Source organism: Antedon bifida, chromosome 2 (assembly GCF_963402885.1).
Source record: "Antedon bifida chromosome 2, ecAntBifi1.1, whole genome shotgun sequence".
In the NCBI taxonomy this organism is placed as follows: domain Eukaryota; kingdom Metazoa; phylum Echinodermata; class Crinoidea; order Comatulida; family Antedonidae; genus Antedon; species Antedon bifida.
The window spans coordinates 23,026,405-23,053,589 of record NC_136227.1 but is presented as its reverse complement, the minus strand read 5'-3'; the positions used below and the strand labels follow the sequence as shown (position 1 = coordinate 23,053,589).

At 32.5% G+C, this 27,185-nt stretch overlaps 1 protein-coding gene across 4 annotated transcripts in view; it reads left to right on the top strand.

Moving 5' to 3' along the window:
• The window catches only part of LOC144858621 (endothelin-converting enzyme 2-like), a 50,707-nt gene that overhangs the window by 2,623 nt on the left and 20,899 nt on the right, over positions 1-27,185 (top strand). For 2 of the 4 annotated variants that reach the window (XM_078714708.1, XM_078714705.1), the window contains exons 2-4: positions 22,841-22,913; positions 25,125-25,371; positions 26,915-27,118. In XM_078714708.1, the coding sequence (XP_078570834.1) occupies positions 22,872-22,913; positions 25,125-25,371; positions 26,915-27,118 (493 nt within the window). In that variant the 5' untranslated portion in view covers positions 22,841-22,871. Of the gene's footprint in view, positions 1-22,840; positions 22,914-25,124; positions 25,372-26,914; positions 27,119-27,185 lie in introns of those variants that run through there. The other 2 variants (XM_078714707.1, XM_078714706.1) reach the window with 2 other exon arrangements.

Below are 27,185 nucleotides of genomic sequence, written 5' to 3'. Positions count from 1 at the left end.
GGGGACTTCTCCCTGACGTTTGTATTGACCGCAAAAAATGTCTCTTATCGCGTATGTTTACCGGCTGAAAAAGTAGGCTATGATCCTTTTGCTGTTTGGTAGCACGCTCCAAACTAGAGGTGTCAATTACCAAAAATCGCTCTCTCACAGCCCCAACCATGGTGGGGCTGTGACTCATGTACTTAGTATCGAAGCCAGGGGGTTGTCATGTCATACAAATGTCTCTTATCGCGTATGTTTACCGGCTGAAAAAGTAGGCTATGATCGTTTTGCTGTTTGGTAGCACGCTCTGAAGTGTCATTTCCAGCCAAACTAGAGGTGTCAATTACCAAAAATCGCTCTCTCACAGCCCCAACCATGGTGGGGCTGTGACTCATGTACTTAGTATCGAAACCAGGGGGTTGTCATGTCATACAAATAGAAAGTTTGCTATGGACCGCTGCTAAAGTAAACAAAATTACAGCACTATAACTTTCAGAGTCACAAAACCGTTGTAAATGGAAAATGCCAGTGCAACGCTGTGGTGCTGTATACCAGCGTTCCACAAACTTTTATTTATCAGCCTAAAAGCTGGTTCTCGCAGCCCAACTGCCCAGCTACTGTAGAACAATGTACTGAAGGTAATATAAAAGAGTTTGCCACCTCAGCCTCACCATGGAATATGGATCTATAGAGCCCTGGAAATTGCATTGCAACTTTGTTTTTGGAGGGTAAATATTGCAATAATGTTCCACTGAAAGAATTCAGCACACCCCAAATTTTCCACTTTATACCGCACCATAATGTATAACCGTTCACAGTTCACACATAAGATTTATCAAGTAGACTGTGGTCGTGTTAATATTCATCTTTTTTACCCAATCTGCCTTTCCTTACCTTATTTCTTCCTTGCCTGAATTAGAATTTGTTATCCTTGGCGACGTGACCTCTGCTTTCACAGTCTCTGTTTGTTTTGTTATTGACACACCTCGTACTCTCTTTATTTTTTGTTATTTCTTTTTTCTAGTTTCATTCTTTCTAAATCTGGCTGTCTTGTTTGTTCCTTTTTAATTTTCTAGAAATCTTTGTTTCCCCAACAGATTATTTGCAAATGCTGTGATGTTTTTCCTTACTTTAGTTGACTATAGATTATCAGATCGTCAATGACATTCATAATAGTAACCATTAATTTGCATTGCAGCAGCTACATAAAGAACACAGAATTTAGTGATTATAACGATTATGTTGAGGTAGTCAGTTTAAATATTTTAAATTTTTCTGGCAAGAAAATGACAAACTGTGTTATTTCAGTAGAAACAGGCTCTATATTATTATTTTTTTATATAATAGTTTTTATTTTATGTTTATGGAAATTGAATTTTTTTAGTAGTCATAATATTTTTACGGATAACATTTCACCTGCCTATATTAAGATGTTTTAAGATTCAGTTTAGGGATCATCTCAATGCAATTTAGTTTTTGGTTTAGGGATCACCTGCAATTTTATTGATCACCGGTATTAAAAGATGACAAATTGAAGATTAAAAACATCAATCCTTTAAATTTATGCTTGTTAATAATTAAAGGCTAAAGATGATCAATTACTAGGAATCTCGGTTTTTAAGTCACAATCAGGTCACAGAGAGTGCATCTTATTTATAGCAATAATCAGATGATGGTTCTCGTTCTATTGGACAGAATAATAAACCACTAGTTATGGACCTAAGTCTGCATTATTAATCAAAAGGCAAATTACTGAAAAAATGACAATGCTGTATCAGTAGCTGGATTTCAAATGGAGATACAAATAAATTAAGGAAAATCATAATTAATACATCGGAATACAAAAAAAAAGCAGACAGAGTAAAAATAGAAAAATTATACATAATCAATTCTCCTATATAAACACCTTCTTAAAATAAATACAGTTGTGCACATCAAGTCAGAATATAGTGATACAAATCTATGTTACAGAAGATTATGCCAGGCACTCCACTCTTCCCATTCTTCGGCTCTATTATTAATCAACATCTAAACTTTTTAATTGTAAAGTAATATTTTACAAAGCTTATGAGGCCGGTGGGTGAGAAGAGGCCTGAAAACTTACTCTTATATATATACAACTTTAGTATTGACAAAAGTAAATTAATCCTATTGGATGGTGTATTACTTATAAAATAAATACAGTTGTGCACATCAAGTCAGTAGAGTGATACAAATCTATGTTACAGAAGATTATCCCAGGCCCTTCACTCTTCCCATTCTTCGGCTCTATTATTAATCAAACATCTAAACTTTTTAATTGTAAAGTAATATTTTACAAAGCTTATGAGGCCGGTGGGTGAGAGGAGGCCCGAAAACTTACTCTTATATATATAAAACTTTAGTATTGACAAAAGTAAATTAATCCTATTGGATGGTGTATTACTAAAAAGCAGTTCACTTTCCGAAACACATATGCGAATATCAAGATTTCGAGAACACCATTGAAAAAAAAAATTGCTTATCCATCTACTGATATTACATTTACAGAATAAATGATAAACTGTTTCTCTTCTAATGTTACAAAAAGAGCAGTTATCTTCGTCGATGTACTTAATAATCTTAAGGTAGACTTTAGTTGTGAGGATACTGTTGTTAAGTCTGTATTGGAACCATCGTAATTTTATGTTGTCGGTCACATTAAAAGTTGCAACATTAATTCCTTCCCATTCATGTTCCGAGAATTCAACATTTAAGATTTTACCCCACTTTTGTTTAGCTTTACAGTTAAAGTCTTTGTTTTGAATAAACTTACTATAAAAAGCTTTACATCCTGTTTGGGGTTTGGTTATGGTTTCAAGTATGGGTAAATTTATTGGGTTTTGTAATTTAGTATTTATTTCTGTACCCAAAGAAGGGTATTTAGTTATAATTGCATCAATTAATCCATAGTATTTAAGGAAATTATTTTTTTTCACCTTATAGTGTATTTTGAAGTTTTCATAACTAAGCAAGGTTCCTCTATCCGAGATTAAATCATTTATGAACCTTACGCCACACTCATAATAATTGGTGTAAAAAATTGGAAAGTTATTGATTAGAATCGAATCATTCAACCATATTGGTTCTTTTAGTACGTTATAGTTTGCAGATGCTGTTGAATTATGGATAGCAATAAACTCGGACCATGAATGGAGAACATCTCTCCAGAACAAATTGTTCATATTTTTCGACAGCCTCTGAATCATGCATGAGCCGTATTCAAAGATTGATTCAGTTTTTTTACCATGGCATATTTTGTTGAAAACTACATTGAGAATTCCAGTGTTGTTACGAATTCTTCGCATCCAACTAATCTTAACTGCCTTTATGTAACTGAAGATATCAATCATGTTAATTCCGCCATCCTTATACTCTCTAATTAGCTTATTTCTTTTGATTTTATCCTTTCTCTTCCAGACAAAATTAAAAAACATCCTATTAAGTTCACTTAGATAAGCTGTAGTAGGGTTTGGCAACATTGTAAAAATATAATTAAGTTTTGATAATATTAGAGATTTTAACACAGTTAATCTTCCCAACACAGTAAGATTTCTCTTGCGCCACACATTGATAGTAGACCTAATTTTACCCGTTATCTCTTCAACATTTATTTTAGTCATTTTGCTTATTTCTAAGTCAAATGTAACACCCAAAAAATCAAAACGGCCTTTATCACACCAGTCAAGATTTGAATTAGTATTGATTTGTTTGCTTAGAGCTTTGGGTAGTACTAAAACTTCCTTAGTGCAAGTATCTAATATTAATGCTACTAAATTTTTCGCGTGCTCACATTTTGACACACTGATGTTTATTAAGGGCCCGCACACGATAGGCTATGTCACTTTCCTGAATTTTAATGATAAACATTAAAACATACGTAAATCTTTTTACCAAAAAAATGTAGCTAAGCTCTTGAATTCGGATTCCCAATCCTGGTGGAAGCACACCAAAAGGTTTCTCAATCTAGGATGCAAAGATAATTCTTCTCTTGTAGGAATGTCAAATTTGCTGTGCAACGGCGACAATACCAACCCAAAAGTTGCAATAAAAGTATTTTATCGTTCAAATTAAAACAGTTTTTAGTCTTGACAGCATCGTTGAAGTTTTAATTAATTACACCTATCCTTTGAACAGAATGATTTTCTTTATCACGGTTTGGCTCAGTGACTACAACGCTGTTGCAATTGATATCAATGCTTAGTACGTTCAAGTTCGAATCCGCGATATGTGTAAATAAAAAGTTTGTGTCCAAGCGCATCATTTAATTTCGAGTTGTGCACTTTTTGTGTCCATAATCAGCTGTAGTTTTATTATTCTATAACTTAATTCATATTCATATTTTATCATTAAAATGTTTTAATCTGCCAACTGATTGACATACTTCAACGTGGACCTCTCATGCACATTGTCACTTTCATATCCCATATCCAGTATTGCGCTTTTATACTTAATCCTCCCATGCAAATTATTATTTTCCTCCGCCAAGGAGGTATATGTAATCGATCGCGTGTGTTTGTAATAGCCAAATTGAAAATTGGCCGAGTATGTTGATCTGTTCAGTTTGTGTGTTTGTTTGTCTGTTTGTTTGTTTGTCATCACTCTAGCGCTCACAATTTTGATTACTGCCATACATGTCGGCTGGTGCAAGGACGACACTGCCCAATTTTGGTGAAAATCCGGACCATGGTCCCAATTCTGGACCACTTTTTAGAATTATTTTCAGACCTGCTAGTGTTAAAAGATAGGACAGAATTTTCAAAAGCCGTTGAGCAGTCTTTAATTAACAAGTGAACTTAAATTGCATTTTCTCGTGAAAAAACTTCATTTTTGTACAAGAGGCAAGAGTTATAATTTGTGATTTGTGATTTTCAAACATAATTAGATTTAATGTACAGGTTTTTTGATGTGAATAGTTTAAAAAACCTATTTCTTTTCAAATTCACTTGTGTGTTTTTCGCGTTGCTGTTCTATTGTTAGTCAATTTATTTATTTATTTATTTATTTATTTGGAATTACACCTTTAGATCGGTGGCACACTTAGCACAAAGGTGCATCCTTCACAATATAAAATATAACAATTAACAGAAAAGTAAAAAAAGGTAAAAGCAACTATCAACCCCTTATCCATATTAATGTTTCATAGATGGGAGACTTGATTTATTTTGTAATTCAATTCTCCATTCATCTATCATTAGAGTTAAGTTTTCTTAAGATTTCAAAAATTGGAAAGTAGACTTCTTATAATTTGAGAGAGTGGTGAAAATATTTTTGGATTCACAATTACACTTCAAGAGAATATCGTTTATACAAGATAGAAACTTATACCTTAAGTCTTTAAATTCACAATTAAGTTGTAGCATTCCAATAAACATAATTTTTGGCCATCGATAGTTTTCCATCTTTCTAATTCTATGGAAGTATTTCATATGAAGAGCGTTATGAATCTCGTTAATTGGAGACCAACCAAGCTCTCCATATAAGGCGGCACAAGGTGTATTTCGAGGTGCTTTTAAGATATAACACGCCATTTGGAGCTGGAGACGCTCTAGTTTATCTATATCTATTCTACTTAAAGAGCACCATACTGAACAACCATAGTTGATCTCCACAGAGTATCCCCATAATATACTCTGTTAAAGTTATCAAAGCTACTGATAATTGATTTAACGTACGCTACTAATCTTTGACCTTTTTTTATAACATTCTCAATTTGTATATGGTCATTTAATTTACGAGAGATATGTACACCGAGATATTTATATGATTCAGTTTCAGATATAAAGCCATTACCTAATTTCCATTGTCTTACTTTATCAACACGTTTACCAGTTATCAGTATATTTGACTTTTCAAAATTAAAGCATAATTTCCATTCCTTAGCAAAATTTCCTGCAAGGTCTAACATTCTTTTCATTTCCAGTTCATTGTTAGCTAATAATACAATATAATCAGCCCAAAAAAGGCTACCCATCCATGTATCATTTACTCTAATACCTATATCCTTGGATCTTAACATTTTGGTAAACTCATTTATGTAGATGCTAAATAGAACAGGTGATAAAACGCACCCTTGTTTTACTCCTTGATCAATATCAAAAATATCTGTATAAATCAACTGAAGCTATTGTTAGTTGAAAGGCTGGTTACATACCTTTACACCAAACTCGTATACACATGATTGTAGTGAAATTAGCCTAAATCACACAGCATTAAGACACACACTTTTGGTGAAAATCGTGAAAAGGTCAGGAGGCCAATTTTGATTTGGCCAAGTATCGTGCTATGTGCGAGGGCTAGTTTGTTACTTGGCAAAATTTATTTTGCCAAGTATAGTATTTACTTTGTTTGTTTGTATGTTTGTTTGTTAGCACGATAGCGCCTACAGTTTTCAAGTTATCCTTCCGAATTTTTGGGTGTAGATAGGTATATACTTTCAGACCATGCCTATTGAAAATCAACAAAATTCGTTTTTTAATAACTTCACACAAAAAATCATATTATTTTCAGACCGGCTAGTGTTAAAAGATAGGAGACAATTTTCAAAAGCCGGTGAGCAGTCTTAAATTAACAAATGTACTGAAATTGCATTTTTTCGAGAAGTACTTGTCCAAAAAACATCATTTTTGTACAAGAGGCAAGAGTTATAAATTGTGATTTGTAATTTTCAAAACATAATTTGATTTAATGTGCACGTTTTTTGATACGAGTAGTTTTAAAAAAACTATTTCTTTTCAAATTCACCCGTTTGTTTTTCGCGTTGCTGTTCTATTGTTATTCAAATTAAACTATTGTTAGTTGATAATTAGTATTTTTAGTACCAGCGTGTGTCCTTCCTTATTTACCTCCGCCAAGGAGGTATATGTAATCGATCGCGTTTGTTTGTTTGTTAGCAGGATTACTCAAAAAGTAATTACAAGATCTTTACCAAAATGAATATACGGATAGATATGTGGTCAAGGACCATTCCATTAAATTTTGGGACCATTTGGGACCACGGTCCCAATTCTGGACCACTTTTTTAGTATACTATTCAGACCTGCTAGTGTTAAAAGATAGGACAGAATTTTCCAAAAGCCGGCGAGCAGTCTTAAAGTAACAAATAAACTAAAATTGCATTTTCTCGAGAACTACTTGTCCAAAAAACTTCATTTTTGTACAAGAGGCAAGAGTTATAACTTGTGATTTGTATATATATATATTAATTAAATTTATTAAGGCTTGACTAGGCCTGTAGTGAACAATCGTCGTGTTGTGTTAGTATGCCCAGCAAAAAAAAAGTGGGAGGCCAAGCGGAACTCGCTGTTCAGCGGGGGGGATCGTACGATCCCCCCGATCCCCCCCTGGTTACGGGCCTGTATATATTTCTTTTTACCGGAGAAATCTTATGTAGGAGAATTTTACAGTAGGCGGAGGTATGCACTCTCGGAGTGTCTTTCTAGTTTAATTCTGTACACAGGTATATACGTACAGAACATGCCTATTGATTTTCAGGAAAATTGATATATTGGTCAAGTCACAAAAGCTTATCTTCCGTACGATATATTAAATAGCACGCATTCTGTCTTCCTTTAACATGGACATATTCTTTGATATGGACCAAAACATTGGTCTACTGGTCAAGCGGTTAATGCCGGAATTGTTTGTATCAAAAATTATTTAAGCCAATTATTAACCCCAGCAGGATTTTAACCATGTAAAGCTAATACCTAAAGCAAAAAAATGTATCTTTCAACATGCTCCCAGTCAGTGGATATATTTTGCCAAGTACTTGGGTATTGCTAAACTGCGCAAACTGCGCAAACCAAGCGCAAACAGCGCAAACCAAGCCCAAATTAAAAAAAACCCTGCGCAAACCTCCTCCAAATGGCTTATTATTGTTTCTATCATGACTAGGACTATCATAGCAAGTAATTTATGAAAAAAAAATTATGAAATTGCTGTAAGTTGGCTTTTTTTTGGGCGAAAAACATCATTTTTTGGGTGAAATGTCAGATTTTACAGTGTAAATCGCGCAAACCAAAAAAAACCTGCGCAAACCTCTTCCAAATCACTTATTATTGGTTCTATCATGACTAGGACTATCATGGCAATTAATTAATGAAAAAAAAATAATGAAATTGCTGTAAGTTGGCCTTTTTTTTGGGCGAAAAACATAATTTTTTGGGTGAAATGTCAGATTTTACAGTGTAAATCGCGCAAACCAAAAAAAACCTGCGCAAACCTCTTCCAAATCACTTATTATTGGTTTTATCATGACTAGGACTATCATGGCAAGTAATTAATAAAAAAAAAATAATGAAATTGCTGTAAGTTGGCCTTTTTTTTTGGCAAAAAACATCATTTTCTGGGTAAAATGTCAGATTTTACAGTGTAAATCACGCAAACCTAAAAAAACCCTGCGCAAACCTCCACCAAATCACTTATTATTGGTTCTGTCATGACTAGGACTATCATGGCAAGTAATTTATGAAAAAAAAAATTATGAAATTGCTGTAAGTTGGCCTTTTTTTGGGGCGAAAAACATCATTTTTGGGGTAAAATGTCAGATTTTACAGTGTAAATCGCGCAAACCAAAAAAAACCCTGCGCAAACCTCTTCCAAATCACTTATTATTGGTTCTATCATGACTAGGACTATCATAGCAAGTAATTTATGAAAAAAAAATAATGAAATTGCTGTAAGTTGGCTTTTTTTTGGGACGAAAAACATCATTTTTCTGGGTAAAATGTCAGATTTTACAGTGTAAATCGCGCAAACCTAAAAAAAACCTGCGCAAACCTCCTCCAAATCACTTATTATTGGTTCTATCATGACTTGGACTATCATAGCAAGTAATTTATGGAAAAAAAATAATGAAATTGCTGTAAGTTGGCTTTTTTTTAGGGCGAAAAACATAATTTTTTGGGTGAAATGTCAGATTTTACAGTGTAAATCGCGCAAACCTAAAAAAACCTGTGCAAACCTCTTCCAAATCACTTATTATTGGTTCTATCATGACTAGGACTATCATAGCAAGTAATTTATGAAAAAAAAATAGTGAAATTGCTGTAAGTTGGCCTTTTTTGGGGAAAAAAAAAATCATTTTTTGGTGAAATGTCAGATTTTACAGTGTAAATCGCGCAAACCTAAAAAAAACCTGCGCAAACCTCTTCCAAATCACTTATTATTGGTTCTATCATGACTAGGACTATCATAGCAAGTAATTTATGAAAAAAAAATTATGAAATTGCTGTAAGTTGGCTTTTTTTTTGGGCGAAAAACATAATTTTTTGGGTGAAATGTCAGATTTTACAGTGTAAATCGCGCAAACCTAAAACAAACCTGTGCAAACCTCTTCCAAATCACTTATTATTGGTTCTATCATGACTAGGACTATCATAGCAAGTAATTTATGAAAAAAAATTATGAAATTGCTGTAAGTTGGCCTTTTTTTTGGGCGAAAAACATCATTTTTTGGGTGAAATGTCAGATTTTACAGTGTACTGTAAATCGCGCAAACCTAAAAAAAACCTGCGCAAACCTACATGATGTTGATTTGGAAATACAGTAGAATGTTATAAAAAAACCTTGAAGGTAAATAATTGCGAAACATTTCATTAAATAAAGTTATATTTTTAAAAAAAAATTTTTCTTGTTTCTGTTTTTTGCGTTGTGAAATCTGTAATTTTCCCAAAAATTGTTTTACCCAAACAAAGGCAAACTTACAGGAATTTCAATATTGTTTTTTCATAAATTGTCTTCCTATATAGTTCTAGTTGTGTTCTTATCAATATTAATTGGTTTGAAGGAGGTTTGCGCAGCTTTTTTTGGTGTTTGCGCAGTGTGCGCAAACCTTGAAATCTGTGAAATCTGTAATTTAAATTTTTTATTTAAAAAAAACAGGCAAACTTACAGCAATTTCAAATTGTTTTTCCATAAATTGTCTCCCTATATAGTTCTAGTTGTTATCTAATCAATATTAATTGTTTTGAAGGAGCTTTGCGCAGCTTTTTTTGTTGTTTGCGCTGTGAAATCAGTAATTTTCCCAAAAATTGAAGTTTTTCACCCAAAAAAAGGCAAACTTAAAGGAATTTCAAATTTTTTTCCTCATAAATTGTCTTCCTATATAGGTCTAATTGTGTTTTAATCAATATTAATTGATTTAAAAGAGGTTTGCGCAGCTTTTTTTGTTGTTTGCGCTGTAAAATCAGTAATTTTCCTAAAAATTGAAGTTTTTCACCCAAAAAAAAGGCAAACTTAAAGGAATTTTTAAAATTTTTTTTCTCATAAATTGTCTCCCTATATAGTTCTAGTTGTGTTTTTATCAATATTAATTGATTTAAAGGAGGTTTGCGCAGCTTTTTTTGTTGTTTGCGCTGTGAAATCAGTAATTTTCCCAAAAATTGAAGTTTTTCACCCAAAAAAAGGCAAACTTAAAGGAATTTCAAATTTTTTTTCCCATAAATTGTCTCCCTATATAGTTCTAGTTGTGTTCTATCAATATTAATTGTTTTGAAGGAGGTTTGCGCAGCTTTTTTTGTTGTTTGCGCTGTGAAATCAGTAATTTTCCTAAAAATTGAAGTTTTTCACCCAAAAAAAAGGCAAACTTAAAAGGAATTTCAAATTTTTTTTCTCATAAATTGTCTTCCTATATAGTTCTAGTTGTGTTCTAATAAACATTAATTGGTTTGAAGGAGGTTTGCGCAGCTTTTTTGGGGGGTTTGCGCTGTGAAATCAGTAATTTTCCTAAAAATTGAAGTTTTTCACCCAAAAAAAGGCAAACTTAAAGGAATTTCAAATTTGTTTTCCTATAAATTGTCTCCCTATATAGTTCTAGTTGTGTTCTATCAATATTAATTGTTTTGAAGGAGGTTTGCGCAGCTTTTTTTGTTGTTTGCGCTGTGAAATCAGTAATTTTCCTAAAAATTGAAGTTTTTCACCCAAAAAAAAGGCAAACTTAAAAGGAATTTCAAATTTTTTTTCTCATAAATTGTCTTCCTATATAGTTCTAGTTGTGTTCTAATAAACATTAATTGGTTTGAAGGAGGTTTGCGCAGCTTTTTTGGGGGGTTTGCGCTGTGAAATCAGTAATTTTCCTAAAAATTGAAGTTTTTCACCCAAAAAAAGGCAAACTTAAAGGAATTTCAAATTTGTTTTCCTATAAATTGTCTCCTAGACTTGCCCCAAGTCTGTATTTATTGTCTTTTTTTTTATTTATTTGTTTTTATTTCGACCGCGATTTTTGTCTGAAAATACAGACTTGTGAAACACGTATAGAAATCGATTTGCAGACCGCAAACATCCGATAAGAATGACGTAGGTTATCATACCGTATTTGGCTATATGGGGCGGGCGGTATGTAAATATGGATTTCGAATCAACCAATGATCATTTTGTTTCAAAATGAAAAAGATCGAGTACGTACGTACAGTGCTGAATGTACGATCGAGACTGAACAACTGTTGAAATATAAAATCGTGTTGCCAAGTTGTTTTGTTTATTAATTGTTTAGTCCTGGCCTAGGCCTCCTTCGTAGGGCTACTCAACTCGTACGTATGACCTGCCAAATAAAACGCCAATAAGGTACATACCACTACCGACCGGCACACAACAGGGCTACACCACCACACAGAACAGGACAGGGTCTGGGTGGGATTTAAATCAAATTTTCTCCGCATAATAAATGATCCATTCAAAGTTTGATTTGGCGGAGAAGCTGGCCTATCATATCAAGACGAGTTTTCATGTTCTTGGGAAAAATCTCATCAAATGTTTACCAGACTACTAGGCATATAAAATCATTTCTAGCCTTCAGAAACTTTCGTCAATGTACCCAACCAAGTACACATTGTCTAAACGTAACATAGCGCATGCGCATCGTCTTAGATGTTGAGTCTTTGAAAGTCTGAAATATGAATATTAAAACGACGTACGAGTGAGTAGCCAATGGCATGCGGCTGAAACTAGTCAACTGGATAATTTATGCACCAAGAATTCTTGGTGTCAAACCACGTGACTTATGCGTGTTTCCCCAGACGGAGTATCCAAACTCAAGTAATACACGTATGAAACGCCATATGTGCAAAAATATTTATATTTTTACAAAACTCCGTCTGGAGCCCAGACTAATTGTCTCCCTATATAGTTCTAGTTGTGTTCTATCAATATTAATTGTTTTGAAGGAGGTTTGCGCAGCTTTTTTTGTTGTTTGCGCTGTGAAATCAGTAATTTTCCCAAAAATTAAAGTTTTTCACCCAAAAAAAGGCAAACTTAAAGGAATTTCAAATTTTTTTTCTCATAAATTGTCTCCCTATATAGTTCTAGTTGTGTTCTAATCAATAATAATTGTTTTGAAGGAGGTTTGCGCAGCTTTTTTTGTTGTTTGCGCAGTGTTTGCGCAGTTTGCGCAGTGTTTGCGCAGTTTGCGCAGTTTAGCAATACCCAAGTACTTCACTCAGTTTCTGAGTGCTTTCATTTGTCTGTTTGTTAGCAGGATTACTCAAAAAGTAATTACAAGATCTTTACCAAAATGAATATACAGATAGATATGTGGTCAAGGACCATTGCATTAGATTTTGGGACCATTTGGGACCATGGTCCCAGTTCTGGACCACTTTTTAGTATACTTTTCAGACCTGCTAGTGTTAAAAGATAGGACAGAATTTTTCAAAAGCCGGCGAGCAGTCTTAAAGTAACAAGTAAACTGAAATTGCATTTTCTCGAGAACTACTTGTCCAAAAAACTTCATTTTTGTACAAGAGGCAAGAGTTATAGTTTGTGATTTGTAATATGATTTAATGTGCACCTTTTTTTGATGCGAGTAGTTTAAAAAACCTATTTCTTTTCAAATTCACTCATTTGATTTTCACGTTGCTGTTCTATTGTTAGTAAACATTTAAAAATTTGATCTAACTGCATTTTTCTCTTGCTTGTGATATTGTAGTCTTTAAAAACGTTTTCATAATTTTCCATTTTTATTGTTTATATTTGTAATTTGTAAGTGTTAACTGGACTTCAAGGAAGAACAATGTACAAATATTCAATGAATATCCAGAATAAAGAAAGATTTCTATCTATCTATCTATCTATCTAACTGAAGATATTGTTAATTAAAAGGCTTGTTGTAACCATTACACCAAACTTGCATACACATGCTTGTAGTGAAATTAGCCTAAATCACAAACAGCATTAAGACACACACAAATATATACTGTATATATATTTTTTCCCGGAGAAATCTTATGTAGGAGATTTTTACATAGGCGGAGGTATGCAATCTTGGAGTGGCTTTCTAGTTATTAAGGCAGACGTGTATAACAAAATCAATGGCCGTAAATACAGTAGTGCCGAATTTTGTTTTTATTTTAATAATTTGCCAAAGTAATTTTAACAGAGTGCGCTTTTATTATACTTGCCCATGCAAAGTATATAACCACATAAGGCAGAAAAAGACCGTGCAGGGGGACGGGTTACTGCTAGTATTATATATTGTTAAACTTATAGATCCATTCTTCTCTTTGAACGTGCATGCTTGCATGCATAGAAATATACTAAACATTTTAACATTTAACTCATATTTGTCATGTTAATGAGTATATTCTTGAATGAAAATTTAGGAAGATAATTATTTATATTGGATAGAGTTAATAAACTTCTGACAAAGCTATCCACAATTTAATTCGAAGTAATGATAATATTTTTAATATTAAATATTTTACAGACAACATCAATGAAGCATTTAAGTTGAGTTTATCGAACTGTATGATGAGGTTATTAAAGCAGCAGTGAGCATGTTACATTTGAACATCGCACACTGTACTACAAACTATGCACGTAAAAGTAAATGAAAAGGATCGCATGGTTTCATTTTTGCAACATTGAAAAATAATGGTTTCTAATTCTAATAATACTGTATCTGGTTGATATTCTGTCATCCATGATTTCCTGAAAAAATAAACCTTTCAATGTTTATTTTAAATTTGTAAGCATACAGCAGTTTCATTAGCATTATAATGAATGCAGATGTTACTACTATACTGTGCATGTTTAATCTGTATAGTTCAGTTTAGGAACAACATCATTTACTATTATTAGAAATAAAAACCTATTGTTAATTGTACAAAATCTTTTATTATTATCATTTTTCTTGATTTTGTGTACTAATTATCTAAAAAATTCAATCTCAATTATTTTCAAATTTTCACAATATTTATCCGATTATAATAATTGACCATAATAAGCTTTCCAGCGTGTTCACTCAACCACTGGGACGCCATTTTGTGAATTCACCCTATCAATTATATTTTCTACTTGTCTGACAGATATTAATTAAATTCACTACACATAACCTTCATGTTAAGGGTCAACATAGCACGCAGTAAAGCGTAATCACGCATCAAAAGTTTAAAATGCTCAAATCAATTTCTAATCAAATTAGAGCATCGTTAAGGACATTTTGAGCGTTTCAAAATATTTAAATTTGTTCACATTACAAACAGAATGCAAGAAGTTTGTTTTACCTTACAAGATATTGCTTTCATTTCCATGTACTCTATATGTCAAATAATGCACATTGACTGATAAATAGGAAATTTCGATGAACAATTCTTATTGTTTGGCTTGATTAAAAACATGATTTAAATTTACCATTTGTTTCTTAATCATTTTGTGGAAATTTAATGATCCTTCCATGTTTCTATACCCTTCGGTTAACGTTTTTCATTGGCGCTATTTTTCAGAAATAAGGTTCTCAAAGTACGTACAGTAGCTATAGCTTTTCAGAATGTTTGCGCACTATCAAATCCATTTGTTTACAAAGTGGGCGGAGCTTGCACGTTGCATGTTGGGAAATAGTGTTAAAGAATGTTTACGTGTTCTTGCGAAAACTCCCTGTTTCTACACAATTGAGAACAGGATAGCATATACCAATTTCTGTGTACTATGTGTATGATGCGTTTCAATTGCGTGGATTTGTTTTTAATACAATTTTGGGTAAATATCTTCTATCACAAAGATCACCTATAACTTACCAAAATGACAAATTAAAATCTAGTTTATAATTGAGATTGTAAATTAGGGTACACAGTCTATTTCGTGAGATCCTTGTATAGGTTCTACATATGCCATTAATTCAAATATGTCCACCCCTCAAAAGGAAAATGGACAAGTCTAAGCACCATAGCGGGCTATATAAACGTCTCTCACGCATGACATCATCCTCATATTCGTTTCACTTTCATGGTGTGACCTTTAAAGAGGGAATTACGTAACAACACCTTGTTGATCATTCTATTGTTCTATGTTGTGTAAAGGAAATAAGAGTTTCTACAAACTTTTATTTTAGCGAGTTTTAGATCTAGACAATTACTGTAAAGTAATCTACAACAACAACCATCTAGGCTTGTGCCTAAAAAATGGTTCATTCAATTCAATTCACAGAGCCAATACAAACCACCTTGATTCCATATTATCACCAACAGATTCAATTGAATCAAAAAACCTTTTCTTTCAATTTTTATTTTGCCATTTCATCACGGTGATCAGTGGTGATTTTGCATTGCAATGGGATTATGATGAACAACCCACTTCCTGTCCGACAGACATACAATTATAGTAAACTTAAAGAAAGAAAGTTGTACCATGTTTGATTGATCTATTTCATTTCAGTTCATTTATTCGTATCAAGCAATAACAAAACAATAAATACACAAACATAATAAATAAAAGCCAGAACATGAGACAGGGCACCCCAAAAGTGTCGGGTGAGGATCCTTAAACATAAGAACACTAGAACAAATTAAATTAATATAGTCAAAGATGTTAAGAGAATAGATACCATTGAGACACTTGGCAACGAAAGAAGTAGAAATAAATTTAAGGCGGTCCTCAAAAGAGCAGAGACCGAGGAGTTTGAGTTGTTGCACATGGGAGCTGGAAAACATGCTGTAGACATTCTTCGTTGGACCTGCTTCATAGAGAACAGATGTCCTTTTTGATATGACAACCACCCTGGTATACCATATTCCATAACCGGCCTAACAATGGCATGGTACAGCTTCGGAATGACAATAATCTCTGCATCTAACAATGTGTTTAATAAATCCGAGTACTTTGGAGGCTTTCAATCTAGTGTTATGAATATGAACACCCAATCAAGTTTAGATGTAAAAGTCACACCCAAATATTTCATACTGTTAACATTATCAAGAACAGTGGAATCAATTACGTAATCATTTGTGTTGTTAATATGCCGAGTAAATATGCAGTTATCATTTTAGATGTCTGTCTGCTTAAACTCTCCCCAAAATCTTTCCCACAGATGAACATAGTGATATAGGCCTGTAATTTTCAATGCACCTATTGTTACTCGATTTAAAAATGGGAACCACATTGGTTATCTTCCTGTCAGTGGGAACAACACTGGAGTACAATGAGAGGTTGAACAATCTGGCTAAATGTTCGCAGATATAAATAACCGAGATTCCATTTATGTGGGTTTTGAGAACTACCGTATTGTTCCTAATAAACGCCCCGCCCCTAATAAACGCCCCCCTTTATTTTTTGTTCATTTTCTAATTTCTAATTAACACACCTTAATGACCAATCTATCATAATTGGTTTTCAGCCCGGAAAGTCACATTTTTAGCGACTGTGATAACAACGATGTACCCTAACAACGTAATTCCGCGTGTAGGACACTGGACGTTTTTTTTTTATTCGCGACAACATACATCGCTGGTCTTTGAAAACCAGGAAAACAACGGGGATCAGACAATCGCATGTTTATTCACACAACACGGAATTGATACAAGGCGTCTGGTTCATGAAGACCTTTCGAGTTGTTAGAACTTTTCATCAAGTTGAGGGCAGATGTCAATAAAGGCACGCGCGGTGGTGCTAAAGCTAAGCTAAACGAAGACAATCTTATTCAGTCGGTTTTAAACTGAAGGTAGTGAAGTTAGCGGAAGAGAGAGGAAAACATCATGCTGCCAAGTTATTTAATGTTGATCGCAAACGGGTTAGAGAGTGGACTCAAAATAAAGATAAACTCGAAAGAAGCAACTTGTTTAGGGTAGGCCTCATATAGGCCTAGCTAGGCTCTATTTATGATTTTAACATTTCACCCCTAACAAACGCCCCGGGGGCGTTTATTAGGAACAATACAGTAGCCTATTTGCAATTTCAAATAATTTCAATTTCTTTTTAGATAGTTTAATAATTTTGGTAGTTATCCACGGCTGCTTCACTCTACGTTTGGCTTTACGCTTGGGCACAACTTTATCAATAGCGTCAAGAAACCTTATTTTAAATTTATCCCACGTTTCATTGACATCCTATAGTATAACAAAAGAGTCTTCCCAATCAGATTTGGAAAATTAAAGACAAAATCAGTTACATTAATCTTTGAATATTGTAAAAAATAACTATGAGGCAAGGCTCTAGTTATAACATTTAGGTTCAAATTAAGTTTGATACCATCGTGGTCACTACCAGCTAACCCTGGATGTGGTGTCCGACTGACGTAACAATATTGCACAGATTTGTATAAAAATGGTCGATTAACTACTATTACTATAGTCAATACACCTTGTAATAAAAGGAACAATCTGGTAATAATTGAGGGCACTGTTTTACATGGAAGATGTCAGTAGCTGCTTTTAGTCCTGTGTGATGAAGACTTAAATTATTATAAGTAGGCCCATGCCTACTGTATGGATGGCTGTATTCTATTTTTTTATGAATAAGTTATTAATCTATTATTAAAATTTAATTGCCTTAAACAAACATCTATATGATCATTTCACTGAATTATTAGTTCGAGCTATTACTTCAAATTCGATTCATTAACGAAGTAGTCGAAGTTTGCAGTTCGACTTAATGAAGTCGAGATTTTAGTCGAGTTGCACACGTCTGGGTAACAAAGGCTATACATTGGCCAATGACAAGAGAGTATTTGAGGAGCAGGCGAAATTTTGCGCATTGATATCACTTTCCATTTTCTTACAAAACTTTTTACGCATCAGGACTATATACATGAAAAATAATTTTAATCGTTAATTATTAGAACAAGATCAGTATTAATTTAACAGTGAAGTACTTTTGATTAATAACAAACAAAATCTTCAAAATATATTTAGGAACCATGGCGGTACGGTAACTTTCATATTTTCTAGGCCACAAAGTATGATCGCGACGAACCACGCACTTCATAGCATGACAAGAAAGCGCTAGGCCCCTAAACATTCCATCGCGTGGTGAATTTCCGCATCTCCCATTGTCGCTAATTGCGTGACATAGTTCAAGTCGGACTTGCACGAAGAAAATAAAGATGATTTTCATTATAATAACATATACTAATATATATTTAATTAAGCTAATATAAAAATAGATATTTCATTCTTCAATATCTGGCCAATATAACAACTGTTACATTTTTTATAAACCTCGTTTAAATACCATTTAGTCGACCATTTAGCCTGCCCCCTCGAGGACTAAAAAAATTGATCAAAATCCGTCTCGATTTAGTCAAGGTTGGCCTGATTTAGTCGGACGATTTAGTTAAAGTTCGGTTCATGAATTAAAATGACGTCATTTTTAAAGTTTTAGCTCGAACTACAAATAAAGTCCGGTTTAAGAATACGAGCGTTAGATTACACTATAAAAAATAACTTGGAAAAAAAATCGACTTGGTAAGCAAGTAGAAGGCAAAGTCAGGCCTCTCAAAGTAGTTTTTCAAACAAGTTTTATGAGTAATGTAAAGATTTCAAGAGATCGTACACAGTCTGAGAGGGCAGAGTGAAGAGATTTATGGACTAAGTTAAAAGAGAGACAAGAGATGGGTGAAAAAGATTTAATCATTAGGAACGGCAAGATTTTTAAAGGGCGTTTTCGCCCCTAATTATCGGAGAGATGCTACATTTCAAGAAGAAATTTCCGTTGTTAATCAAAAAGAAAGAATTTCTAAGAAAAAGTTAGACAAGAAGTTATTATTTTTTAATTAAAAAACTGAAATTAAGTTTATGATTCGAACACCGATTCCTTAATACTGAATAAAAGAGAAGAGTTGCAAATTTTAATCAAGAAAGTAAATCCAGAGGTTGTTTTATTATGTGAGATTCTTCGTAAGCGTTCACTATCAGAAATTCAGTGTGAGGAAGGTTTTCAGTATTTTTGGTCAGGCAATACAGGAAGAGGTATTGGTATTTATGTTAGAGAAGGTATAACCATTATTAATGAAGTAACTATTGGAAACTTTAAAGAATCAGTTTGGGTGGATCTTAAAGGTTATAAAGATAACATTTTAGTTGGGTGCATTTACCGTAGCCCAAACAGTTGCAAGGATTAAGAGAAATGCTCTTAAAAGCAGATAAACTGTCAAGAGACAACACAATTGTTGTAGGAGATTTCAACTTTGGTAATATCGACTGGGAAAATTCTATAATTTTAGGTGGAGAACAACAAGAGAGTGCGCTATTTTTGGAAACTGTGGAAGACATATTTTGGACTCAATATGTAACCTACAAGAGTTCATATAAATCAAGAAGCCAGTTTATTATTTAGTGTAATCAAAGGCTGAGAACGTAATTGATGATCTGGAAATATCCCCTCCTATTGGTTAAAAAAACCAAGCTGTTATTATATTTAAATTGAAGATTAATGAGGGTATAAAGGAACGTGAAATACCTTATATGAAGAATTATTATAATTACGATAAAATAAGGGAATAGTTTACAAATTTCAATATCAAGGAGGAATGTCTTGACGCAACGGGTGAAGAGATATCTCAAAAGATTGAAAAAGCTATCAATACATGTGTTATATGCCATTATGGAAAAAGAGACTATTAAATAGGAAGGAGTGGGTAAATATCGAGCTGAAAAAGGTGATCAATCTAAAACATAAATTGTGGAACTGATTTAAAAAAAACGAGATGAAAATACATGAAATAATTATGCTAAGCAACAAAATTTTGTTACAGGGTTAGTAAAGCAGGAAAAAAAGAGTTATGAAACTAAAATTGCCTAAGAAATAAAAGTGAACCCTAAGAACTTTTGGAAATATGTACAAAGCAAAACGAAATCGAGAATAGATATTGCGTGTGTGAAGAATTATCTAGGTGAGATGCGCATGGTGTCATATGATTATGGGAAAGCAAAAGTGTTTGTTCGTTATTCACACAGAGTCGACAGTGTTTTGCATCACATGCATAGTCATTATTTTATTTTTATAAAAATGACATGCTGTTAAATTTGAAGGATGAGCGGGGACTGAAGCCTGTTTAGCCCCACCTGTCTAAATCCACGCACTGCAACATGTATTTTGAGTCTGCTGTCTTTGAACATGCACCATATAAAACTGTAACTTAATATTTTATTTATATTTATTTTGACTTCTCCTGAATTATAAAATTTGGTTGTTATACTAATTTTATATGTAGGCATATTTGTATATTGAATTAAACATAAATATTTAAGTAGTAACACCAGAAAGATAGTGAATTGATCTTTCTCTTAAACATGCTATAATACTGAGTAATGATATGCTTATTTTTACATTTACACATAGTCTAGGAACATGTTGAACTTTAGCATTTAAGAATGAACTATGTGGAATGGAATAGACATTTTAGACACTGTATTTCCATTAATCTTTCAATAATAATTATCTTCCCACATTTTCTATAAAATTTGCATTGATATATTCAAATATTAATACACCAACAATAAATAATGATATCATTAATTAAAGTTTCATATTTTCCAGAAATCATTCTAAAATATATGTTGATGAATGTTTTTCTTGATATTAGGTTTAAATGTAGTGGAGCTTCCTATAGCTTGGTGGTTTAAACGTGCTTGCCTTCCAAGGTCAAGGTCAAGGCGTCAATCCTGACCTAGTGCCAGAGTTGTAACTCACGACTCTTTAAACTCCACTCCCTAAGCCTCAAACGAAACTTAGTTTCAAAAGCATCCTGTAATTGGCGAGTTGCTGGCTGTAGGATGCGTATGAAATAAAAAAAAGAATAATTAATGCTTTTTTGTCTTGGTTTAAGTTTTTCTGTTAACCTTCCTGGGCCTATAATAATCTGGTTCTTGTTTATTTAAAGATTTAATAAATATTCATGACTAGTATTATATATACATTTTAATTATATTTTCAATTTTAATTTGAAAACTGGTAGGAATATTTTTTTTTTTAAACCGGCGACTAAATCGGTAGGCTACTGCAGGGGCGTGTGCAGGATTTATTTTTAGGGGTGCTCAAAACATAAATATTGAGTATTTTGCGAGTGGAGTGTTTGAAAGAAAATCATTAAAATTGCATAACACCTTAAATTTCCCACTATGCAAATAACTGTTCATCATTGCAAGTAGGAGGGCAGTAGACATGTACTGGTTTATTGCGTTCATGGTGCTAAATTTGTATGCCTTATTCAATTCTTTTTTTTTTCAATTGTTAGTAGGTCAACTGTATGCTTAGTAGGTCAACTGTATGCTTAGTAGGTCAACTGTATGCTTAGTAGGTCAACTGTATGCTTATTAGGTCAACTGTATGCTTATTATGTTTATTTAGGGATCTTATGAGACAAGTATTTTTACTTCTAATTTGATTCTTAAAAAAAGTATCATTTAAATGTACGATTTTATTTACATTTTCTGTTTTGACTTTCTTTTTTGAATAAATGTTGAATTGATTGATTGAATTCATATTTCAACATTTATTTATTTACATAACCAAACAAGAAAATTAGAACTACGGATTCTAAACTGACTGAGGCAAGTGGTGGGAATAGGAGATGCAGAGTATATTAATGGTTATTATTAATTGGTAAATAGTTTTGGCAAATGTTGTGTGTATACATGTATATCCTGGTGTGTATAGATGAAGAATTGTTTGATTAGTGTGTACATTTGTCGGCGGCTGTACGACGAAAGATCTGGGAAATTATAAATTTTGATATGTGGGGGTATGTTGGTCACACGTAGGAAGTAACCCCAGAATATATTTTTGTTCTACTGTATACATCAGTAGGCCATGGACTGGATAAAGACTAAAGGACTGAAATAAAGTTGTTTGTTTTAATTAATTGATTGATTAGTCAACTACAGAAGGAAAACTGAATCCCCAATCATAATCTCTATCCTGTATGTATTTAATACTCGATAGGCCTTGCTTTGTATTAAATAGAGCATTTCATACTATATCTTACGTTACACTAAATGTTTACTAGGCCTACTCAGGGGCGCAGTCAGCGGTGAAATCAAAGGGGTTCAGCCAGTAATTGAGTATAGCAACAATGGGTTTTGGCATTCCAAGGCAATCTAGATCATTTGAATCAGTTTACGCGCACACAAATATGACAACATTAAAAATTGTCATTTTCATTACAGAACTTTTTATATTCCTGAGAAATTATATTTCCTGTGAAATTAAACTGCGCATAGCAATGTGTGCAGCAGCATTACGGCACTTTGCATCGATACCTTGTTTGTTTCAATTTTATTGATAAAATTGTGATTGACAATTCAATTCAATTTTTTTTCCTCAATCCTAGGAACATTTTGACCAATCACATTGTTATATTTACACATATAATATTGAATTATTTTTTTTTTAGATTTACAGTATACTGTGATTAAACTTTCCAAAATATGTAAAGGGGAAGAAAGCATACATTATAGTTTAGTGGAATATGCAAAATTATTTTATTTATAATTTTCTTAATTAAAAACAAACAATTATGTTATGTAATGGTCATAAAAGGAAAATATGTATAATATTTCAACCAAGTCTTTTTATTGAAGCTTCTGCTAATGGTACTTTTCCTTAATGTTTAATTAATCTTTTTTCCTTGAAGACGGCAGCCATTTATTCGAAGACAGTATTGGATGGCCGTAACATATCTTCATGCAAAGAACTCGTATGTTAAGGCAAGCTCAATATAGACTGCAAAACCATGTTTTGTGATCCTTGTCATTTCAAAACAGTTTTTTTATAGTCACATACTGTATTTGTTTCATTTTTATTACCTTGTTATTTTCAGTAGTTACATTATAATCACCTGAAAAAGTTTACCTCACTTTTTTTTTCATCCTTTTTTATTTTGCATTTTTCTTCTACTACATGAATAGACACATATATATTACCTTTGATGTTCTCTGTTATCAAATTATAATGCTGTTATTATTATTATTACAGTTATTAATAGTCATGTATTTTGTTGGTTTATTATTATTTTTTTTATATTTTATTATAGTCATTCTTTTCTTTTAAACTGTAAAAATTGTATACATCAGTTTAATAATATTTTACAGTACAATCAATCAATTTCACATGCTTTCTCTAAAATGTTTGGTAATTTTCTCTTTCGGTGTCATTGGTTAGTGGTACTTTATTGTCTTCAATCAATCTATAAGCATAATATCTATAGAAAAAAAATATTGAAATAACTGTACAATTCTAAAATATTGCATTTATTTTGATCAACAGTAATTCAGTCACATCATATCTATAAATGAATTATGGATTTGTATAAATTTTGGGTTTTCCATTTTTTTAAAATTGTTATATTATGTAGAAAAGAAGATGGCAAATAACAGGCTATTGATAATTGCTCATTAATGTGCAATTAATTATATTTTTTGAATGCTAAATTGTTGGTATTGCTTGTTATTGGTAGTACGGTATGGTCTGTGTAAAACTGTTTATAGACAACTGTTTTATTTCACAAAATAATATTTGTGTATATATTTTCTTTCTTTCTTTAAAAACGTTTTGTTTTGCTGTTAATATTCTACTATACAGTACCTCCACAATATTTGTTCATTGTCATCACATTGATAAGACCAAATTAATCAATACATATAAACTTAAATCCATATATAATACGATACTTAAGAAAGCTGGATACACCTCCACAGCTCTTTATTATATAGATTTGTGAAAAATGAAAGGAGGATTCCTTGTTGTGTTTGATTTTTATTCAATAACCATTGCATAAAAAATGCAGTGCTGCTGTATTTAAATAACAAAAACATAAAATGTTATCTGTGGGCCTTTCTCTGCTACAAAAGGTCTAACCCCCAGAAACAGAACAAATTGTTGATAACCGGTTAAATGATTAACAGTTATTCGTGAGCACAAACTTAGCAGTTTGTTTTTTTTTAGCATAAACAGTTTAGTTGGTGCTATGCAGAAGAAACAGGCCCTGACAAATTACATATTGGTGTCAGGTAGGCCTACTGTATGTAATCAATAAGCTTATCTAGGTATTGGCATATACAGTATTTGACCCTGATTTCAATGTTTTCATACAAGCATGATCCCATTGTATGTTATTATAAATTTATAATTTTAGTATTAAAACTCTGTATCTTCATTAAAGCAGTATTGATTATTTTAATAATCCTTCAAAAAGGATTGAAAATCTTCCCCTAGAAATGAAGATTAATAAAATTTTGCAGTTTTAATAAAGTTATTCACTTTGGTAAGGGAAAAACAAACAAAACTAATGATTTAACATATAAAATGTGACGAAATAGAATGTTTTAACTTAAAGATGTATTGTCGTCACCAAAACATGATAAATGAAGAAAAACAAAATCATCTGTATTGGTCTAATTCAAATAAATCAGGAAATCTTTTGCAGTTTTAATAAAGTTACAGTATTCGCTTCAGTAGAAAAAAAAGACAAAACAAACAGATAATAACCAAAAATAATTTTTCAGGGAACAATATAAACAATTATATTTTATTTTTTAAACTTGTAATTTATAAAAATTACCTAATTTTTGTAGTAAACCATGGCAGTAGACCTCCATGAAGTGTTAGCAAATTTAAAAACCATTTCAATGTCAACATAATATCAACTAGAAATTTCATACATTTTTGTACATTTTAACATTAATTTTTAATTGATAAAGGATATATTTTGGCTATTGCTGAAGATGCCTGTCGCTTTATCTGCCATTATAAAGCTTTTTCACAGTTAAAATCTCATCAATTTGAATATTAATCACTGTATATCCTCCAATGGCTGACTAGCACACAAATTCCATCCATAAAATTAATATTCACATCATTGTGAATTCCATCCTTTCAATAATTTGTTACATCGCTGTGAATTTTTCTTTCTTCTGTAGATGAGTAAGTACAAACGCACAGACTTTGAGAATGATGAGTTGTCGAACAACATGAACCAAGAGAACATGTCTGAAGGAACAGAGGAGATGAAAGAGGAGATTGGATTCCGTAATTTAAGCACAACCAGTAAGCTAAAATCAAAACTCTGGACCAAGAAAGCATTAATATTAGGTTTAATTGGCATCTCTCTTGTGCTTCTCTTCTGTGTGATTGGACTTGCAGTTCAACTTAGAAAAACAAAAACTAGTAAGTTGATTTTATTTATTTTTTATTTCTGGCAATTCTCTTTTGCAAGCTTACAACTTTGAATAATGTTAGTATATTGCAAAATAATAGATAGTTTTTAATAAGAGTGGATATGGAGAGAAAAAAAGTCATCTAGGATTTTAAAGCCTGTTTTCCTGTCGACTTAACGTTATGGCAAGTTGTGTTTAATTTTCAAATTGTTAAAGTTGAAAATAAATAACGATAACGATGATCGAGCCGGGCCACTAATATTTACACATTTTTACACGATCGTTAATAGTTCTTGGTTTTTTCGAGCATTGCTGGGATATGCGGACGTGAAGTGTTGCAAAACCAAGAAAATTGAAAAAGTTACGGGTTTTGATGCTTCAATTCAGTCTAGGACATGAAATCTAGGCTTACACTAAAGACAAACATTAAATTAAATTGTTTTCACGCTGCTGCTCTAGCCCACTACGTCACAAGAGATGACTCATTTATTAGATGAAAGCAAGCAGCAATTATAGTACTAGACACTGACATTTTTGCGAAAAAGGATTTTCGACTATAATTTATAGGTACCAGCTGCTGGACCCAAAAAACGTCTGGGAAAAGAGTCTAACGGTTGAATGACAAATCTCAAAGCATTTCTGGTATTTATGAGTCCCATGATATTATATAATACTGTAATTCACTGTCAGATAATCATTGAATTATTATCAAAACAGTCCATGAAAATTTTGTTTGTAATAGGATACTTCACACTTGAATAATCGCTTTCCCACAGTTAAAATGTTTAAAAAAAAATTATTTTGCCATTTCATTATGAATTAATAAATGTTTATAAACATATCCAATGCATGTCCCAAAGTAATTATTAATAAGGTATGAAGCATTACACAAAATGAACAAACAATCTATAAATAATGATCATTACGGTTCAATTTGATGATATAAAAACAATTTGTGCAGTTGAACAACCGCAAGGGATGAGTTTGCATGCTTAATAGGTTATTTGAAAATAACTAGGTCATTTGATTCTAATGAAACGTGTTCTGTAATGTCTGATTTCCACTTTCTTATGAGACCACAGTCTTATATCATTAAAATGATGTGAGATTAATGCTGTGTTGATCTTCACAAATCTCATGAGCTGATGATCAACTCACAGGTCATGCATGAGGTCCGTGAAGAACTTCTCAAGATTTGTGGGTGTACCCATGTCATGCCAGTTTTAATAAAATTTGCTCTTGATCCATGTGGTAATCAATGTCAATTTAAATTTAGTTTGTTTAAATCATTGTTTCCATAAAATATTGAAATATTCACCAAATCTGTTGTAGAACACTGTATATTTTTTTTTAAATTGTCTGGTTGAGGTTCCATACTTGATGAATTCATTTTATAAGATATTACTTTTAAATTGTAGTTCTCCCTTAATAATGTCTGTATCTGGATAACTAACATTACACTTTTATTTTGATATTCAAAATGTATGGCAATTACATGCAGTAATTTTGTAGGAGATTCTATTAATGATTGATGCTTGTTTGATTGCATGTAGGGTATTGTTTGAGTCCAGCATGTATTAGTGTTGCCAGCAGTGTCCTTAGTTCAATGGATCAATCTGTTGATCCCTGTCAGGATTTCTACACTTATTCTTGTGGAGGTTGGATTAAATCACATCCAATTCCCGATGGTTCAACAAGGTGGGGAACATTTGGCCACATTTGGGAGGAAAATCAACTGGTTTTAAAAAATGCTCTCGGTAAGTTAAAAGGCCAATTAAAAAAAAATGAATTACTGATCTTTGTATTGCTACTGTAGGGCCTACA